At 32.4% G+C, this 6,000-nt stretch overlaps 1 protein-coding gene across 3 annotated transcripts in view; it reads right to left on the bottom strand.

Annotated features, from left to right (window-relative positions):
- Nucleotides 1–3,331: 3,331 nt before the first annotated feature.
- The window catches only part of SPOCK3 (SPARC (osteonectin), cwcv and kazal like domains proteoglycan 3), a 173,856-nt gene continuing 171,187 nt past the window's right edge, over nucleotides 3,332–6,000 (bottom strand). For all 3 annotated transcript variants that reach the window (XM_027738292.2, XM_027738303.2, XM_027738323.2), the window contains one exon: nucleotides 3,332–5,392. In XM_027738292.2, coding sequence (XP_027594093.1) covers nucleotides 5,220–5,392 — 173 coding nt within the window. In that variant the 3' untranslated portion in view covers nucleotides 3,332–5,219. The remainder of the gene's footprint in view (nucleotides 5,393–6,000) is intronic.

Raw genomic sequence — 6,000 nt, 5'->3', positions numbered from 1 at the left:
AACACAAAATCAATATATAAACTTCCCTGTAAATACAACTGTATTTCTCAGGCAGCTGCCACAGATGTTAGAGCAATAAGAATTTTTAAGACAGTTTTAACCATTTCAACCTCAATTTTAAAATGTATGCCTCCTAGGAACCAAACATGGTTTTTACAGTAATTTTTTACTTTGGGGGATTTGGCTTGGATTTATACTGATGGCATCTGTAAAATCATCTCAAGATTTTGTTTCCTTTAATAATGAATGCTTACATTAGCAAACAAATAAACAACTTCACCGAACAGATTTTGAATTAAAGCATGTTTCAATTCCTTAATATCAATGTATCACAATGGAATTAATGTGCATTAATGGAATTTATTATGGAAGTGTAATAAAACTGAACAAGCCCTGAAGAAGTTTTGCATAATGCTCAAACCCAATCAATTTTGAATTACAGTACATTTTCAAGAACTGCATTGTTCCTAAAAAATAAGGAAAAAGAATCATGGCATTATGGCTGCAAAATTGGACTCTCCCTATAGATTGTTATTGCTGGATGTTTTTTGAAAGAGAAGAAAAGCTGAGTTACCTTTGCTAGCTTTCAAACAAAATTAACAAAGTATTTTGATAACCACTACTCTATTCTAACACCCCAAACTTGATAAATCTTCTTGTGCCCTCCAAGCCCCTCAGGCACATGGAAATTAATCAGAAGCATTACATTTACATCAAAAGATATCTAACCTCCTCTTCTTCACAGAAACCAAAGTCCAGCAGACAACCTCACCAACACATGTCACTATGTTCAAGTCTGTGAAGTAAATAAACTATGAGAAGGCAAAATAATTTGAGAGTCTTCCTAAAAATGAGTATCTGATGTCAAGAGCAAGACCTATAGGGCAGATCTTCAGTGCTTTGTGCTCGGTACTGCTGGCTCTTTCAAAACTGCATTTGCCTGATGAGCAGGATAATGATATGATGACCAGAGTTGGAAGGATGTGTATTAATACTTTTTTTCTTTAAATTCAGCAGACTGCAGAATACTCCAAGAGTATAGAAAGCAGCTGTGAATGTTACTGGCAGAGGGGGAGAACTGGCAATCTCCCTGTCCATCTTGATTTTAAGTGATGAATTTCAACCATCTTGGTTAAAAATTGTTACAGGCACAAGCATGAGTTTTGTACATATCCCTGTTTGAGGTTTTAATCAAATTTTTCTACAGAGTTTTATGGAAAGATGGTGAAAAGATGTAAAATGTCTTGCATTATTACTAACATTAAAATATGGAGATTCTCTTTAAAAATAGACACACACATTTCACTTGTAAAACTCACCTTCAAGAGGACAGATACAGTGCAGAAGTCTCTTCTTCAGGATTTGGTTCAGTTAGCACCTGAAACACAACAAAAAATTCAAGCAGAGATGTCATCATTTAGGCTAGGCAACTCTTTTTCCCATTCTTGCTATGTTCCTTGACTTCAAAGAGTAATTTCTACTGCCATTTAAGTGGATGAATTAACAAATTAGCAAAGTGCACCCACCCTCTACAGCGAGTACAGTGACACTGTGTTAGCAGCAATCTAGTCATAACAAAGGGTTACTTTATCAATTTAGCATGTCCAGTATTGTACTTGCCTTCAGGAGTGGGCTGAGTTCTTTAAAACTTGATATTTTAATTACTCACCCAGTGGTAACTGGTTAAGTTAAAGATTCTTCCAATACATTATTTTCTTCCTCATGTTAATTCCAATCTTTCTTCACAGAGAAAGTTGTTGACAAACTACCTTAATGTCCACTGCACTAACTGAAATGAAATTGTCAATGATTTGCGACTAATATATTTGGATTAGTGGAAAAACAGTAAAAAGGATTACTGTATTTCAAATAAATTTGTGCTGCCATAGCTTTATTTAAATCCAATTTTCAAAAGCTTTAGTAATTAGAAATATATACACTGCTCTAATGAAGAATCTGTAAATATAGGTATTTTTAAATTTCCTATGAAGCACAAAATTAATCCAGTTCCTGAAAAACTTCTGTTATTCCACCTGGGCACTGGATTTTTAAAATAATACTAAAGGAAATCCAGTTCTTGTCCACGTGCACAAAACAGGTAAAAATCTTTCTACTATCAGTATGATCTGTCCATCTTCCTCAGTCTTGTACAATAATCCAGTTTTTTGTATAAGCAAACTAATGACACTAATTCATTTGCTTTTAAACTAAGCATATCTGTAGCTTGACCTGAAATATTCCCTTCAAAGACTATAACATAATTTATTGCACTGAGGTTGGTATTCTTACTTTTCAATGAAACTGAGAATTATAATTCCACACATCCTTAGAAGAGCACAAGGATTAATCACTGTGTCTGAAAATCTCCAAATTTATACCACTATGTTTGCATATCTATAAATACATGTGCAGAACTACAAGATCAAGAAAAAAGCAACAAATGACTGCGACAATATAAAAATAGTCAAGGGTTCCCTACTGCTTTCTGCACGACTGCAGTCATGAGGACAGATGTCTGTGCAAATTTTTGCCTTTAATGGAAAAAGGAAAAAGCTTCTGAATGGTTTACGTATTTAGTAAGTTTATGTTACCAGCCTTTGCCTTTATTTGTTCTACCCGTTCCTGATTTCCTGCATTTCTTTAATGCTTCAGTGGTTTCCAGTTCATCTGGTATTATGAAAAATAAGCAATGCCATAGTATTAATCCATAGACAGTTACCTATTTTTTAAAAAAAGAAAGGATCTTTTCAAAGGAAGACTTACACTGTCAATCTTCTCTGGCTTTTCCTCATGAATGAGCAATAATTCAAGTGTTCGTTGTTGTTTTAGTTTTAGACCACAAAAATGACCAAAATTATCCCAAATCTCCATTGTCCCTGTTCTTTAGTAAATTTAGCTATCTTAACTTACTTGTGAATTTATGATAGATAGCTTTGATGCTCAGGGACTGAAATGCATGCAATTCCCTCTTCTTCCAATTCAGTGGGGAATTTTCAGGGAAGAAAGAATATAAACTACTTTCATGCTCTTCTGCATGACAGTTGTTTTCAGAAAGGTCTTCATACTGCAATCCTATTAGACTAAAGATATTATGAATTTTCTTTCCACATTTTAATTTTCCTAATATCACAAGTTTTAACAAAATGCATTTTTAGTTTGTCATCTAATGACCATTTATCACATAAAAAACCCCTCCAGAGCAGTACTTGCTGTATCAGCCAATAATGACAACGCTTTTTCTTTAGCTTCTTTATTTAAAATCAATTTTTATATCAGTTAATTTCAGTGCTAAGAAACTGTTCTCTAACAAAATCCCACTATCAGAATCATAAACTCTTAACTATTTTTATTTAAGAAAATAATACAACTATGCCCCACAAATTATGACAGAGCTTGAAAAGAAATATCTCTCTTTACTATATAATGAAGACAATGTCATAAAAGTACATAACAAAGCCATAGAAAAAACAAGAAAATTACAGAAAAACGAAAGCTTGCTACGAGTTTTGCCCTAGTCAAATATTCTTAATGGAAATAAAACATTAATAAATGGTTTTATTCAAATAAATACATATTTTAATAGATAAAATGTATCTGAAACATGGAATTCTTGCCGATTTAAAATTTCAGATTACGTAAAAAGTCAAAATAATGGGCTATACTGGGTTGGTTACAACAGTCTTTATTTTGCAAACTATACAGAAACAGTAGAAAAGAAAATGCATTATACTTTTCAATATTACACAGAATAAACATTAGATTTAGTATTTAATGTGTAGAAATTAATTCAAATAAGAAACTGATTTTCCTTTTAATAAACAATGGGAAACCAGTGATTCATTTTTCAAACTACAACCTGTAGTAACACATTATACAGGTCATGTCAATTTTATTGTGGGCAAAAACCAACAGATAGGATATGAATTAAGATGATGGAGTCCCAAAATGTCTACACAATTAATTAACATGCTAACATAAATACAGTGATTAAAGTAATTTTCTCTACAGTCAAATCTTAAGTGCTACTCTACACAATAAGTATAATCTAGTCCACATGGTAATTACATAATAATAGGAAAAAAATTAAAATAATCCATTTTCTTCATTCCAGCAGCAGTACCTATACTGGTATTAATTTGGTAATTGGGTGTGCTTACCTATTGCCTAATATCCTATACTGGTATGCATGCTAAAACCTCTCTATTTCTATTTTGCAAGGCACCTTTACAATACGTTCTCTAAGTTTCTGCACTAGTAACAGAAAACAACATGAATTAAGATAAAAAGCGGAACTATTTCCTGAATTAAGAAAATAAAAAACATCATTATACATTTATTAAAAACTACCTTGGGTCAAGTGACAATACTCTGAAATACAGTCATGTATAAAGGTAATACAATTTTAAGCAAATCTTTTTCCCCATGTAAGTATTTTATGCTAATCTGATTAGAGGGAAATACAGAGAAACAACAAAGGGTGAAACAGTGTTTGAGTAAATAATGATAAAGCTTATACTGTCTTGACATGAAGAAAAAAAAATAAGGACAAGAAAATTTTAGAATTACAGAATTGGTGCTTGTCCATGCTACTGTTTTTGAAAAATTCTTTCAGTAATCTAGCCATCCCCTAATAAAAATGTAACTACAAATGCAAACTCAAAGGAGGACTTTGTTTTAGTCTTCCCTCCTGATAATTTTTCTCCATACCTTTGGTTAATTAAAGGCTGGTGAGATGCTACTTGTGCATCAAGGCTTTTCTACTGCAATACACTTTTGATTTATAAAATGGACAACCTGCAAAGACTTCAAGGCCTAAAACACTGACAGAACTGAAGTTGAGTTATGGTATGTGTTCTGAAGAGGACATGCACAGTTCCAAGTAAGGGCAAATATCTTTTCACCAGAGTTTTAAAGAGAATGGTTGTCTTTATACTGTGTTTTGCACATTTATATTTTCAGTAGTACATACCATTTTTGTCTTCAGGCTAGATTCCCAATATGTTTTCTTCAGCGCAATGGCATTTAAAAACTCAAAAGCACATAATATAATTATTCTTATTTAAACAAAAAAGTCTATGACTCCAGCTGCAATGTTTGAAATAATCATACAAAATATACATATTTGTTAGTACCCTTTTGATCACGGAGAGCAAAGGGATTTTATGAAATGTCATCTCATGAAACTTAGAAAGGTACAATACATGGACCCTCTAATATCATCAAATATATCCATCATGATCATCGTCATCATCAACATCATCGTCTCCTTCGTCTTCATCATCATCTTCAATTTCATCTTCATCATTCATTAGTTCATCTTCATCATCTTCATCATCTGCCCATTCATGGAAATCGCCAGAGGCAAAATCACCTGAAGTCTCTAAATCGACAGCTAAAAAGGTATGATAGTTATAGAAAAGACTCACAAGATACACTACATATATATAGTATATTTTACATTACCATACAAAAGGCACACCAGAATATTTACTTCCAGGACAACTACAACGTGTGACATAAAAATAAAATACAAATAATAAGAAGATTTTTTTGTCATAAAAGAAATCAATTTCAAAAGTTAATGAATTTCTCAATGTTAACAAAAGGAGACAAATTTTACGGATTTGTAGAACTATAATGAACGCTAGGAACAACTGAAAAAAATTAAGTCCAACTTACAGATGACAGTAAGGACTACCGACTACTGTTCAGTTCTTACATATCTATTAAACTGCCCATTCATTTAGAAAGGATCCTGGATCAGATGGACAAGAGGCCTGAGCTTGTATCTCAAATACTGTGTTCAATTTACTTTCTGCTTCAGGCTATGTTCTTTTGTTGCAGAAGAAGTGAAAAGGAGTCATATATGACTATAAAAAAAAAAGATAAATACTTTCTTTCATCTTTTAATCAAATAAACAGCAAATAAAGGTGACATGGGAATTCTTGGAAGAAGTTGCATAGTGCTGTACTAAAGGGAAAAATAAGGGAAGATTTTAA

Source organism: Pipra filicauda, unplaced genomic scaffold, assembly GCF_003945595.2.
Source record: "Pipra filicauda isolate LSUMZ 115617 unplaced genomic scaffold, ASM394559v2 scaffold196_size3971931_pilon, whole genome shotgun sequence".
Taxonomy (NCBI): Eukaryota; Metazoa; Chordata; class Aves; order Passeriformes; family Pipridae; genus Pipra; species Pipra filicauda.
Note: the sequence above shows the minus strand (reverse complement) of the source record. Positions and strands in the feature narration are given on the sequence as shown.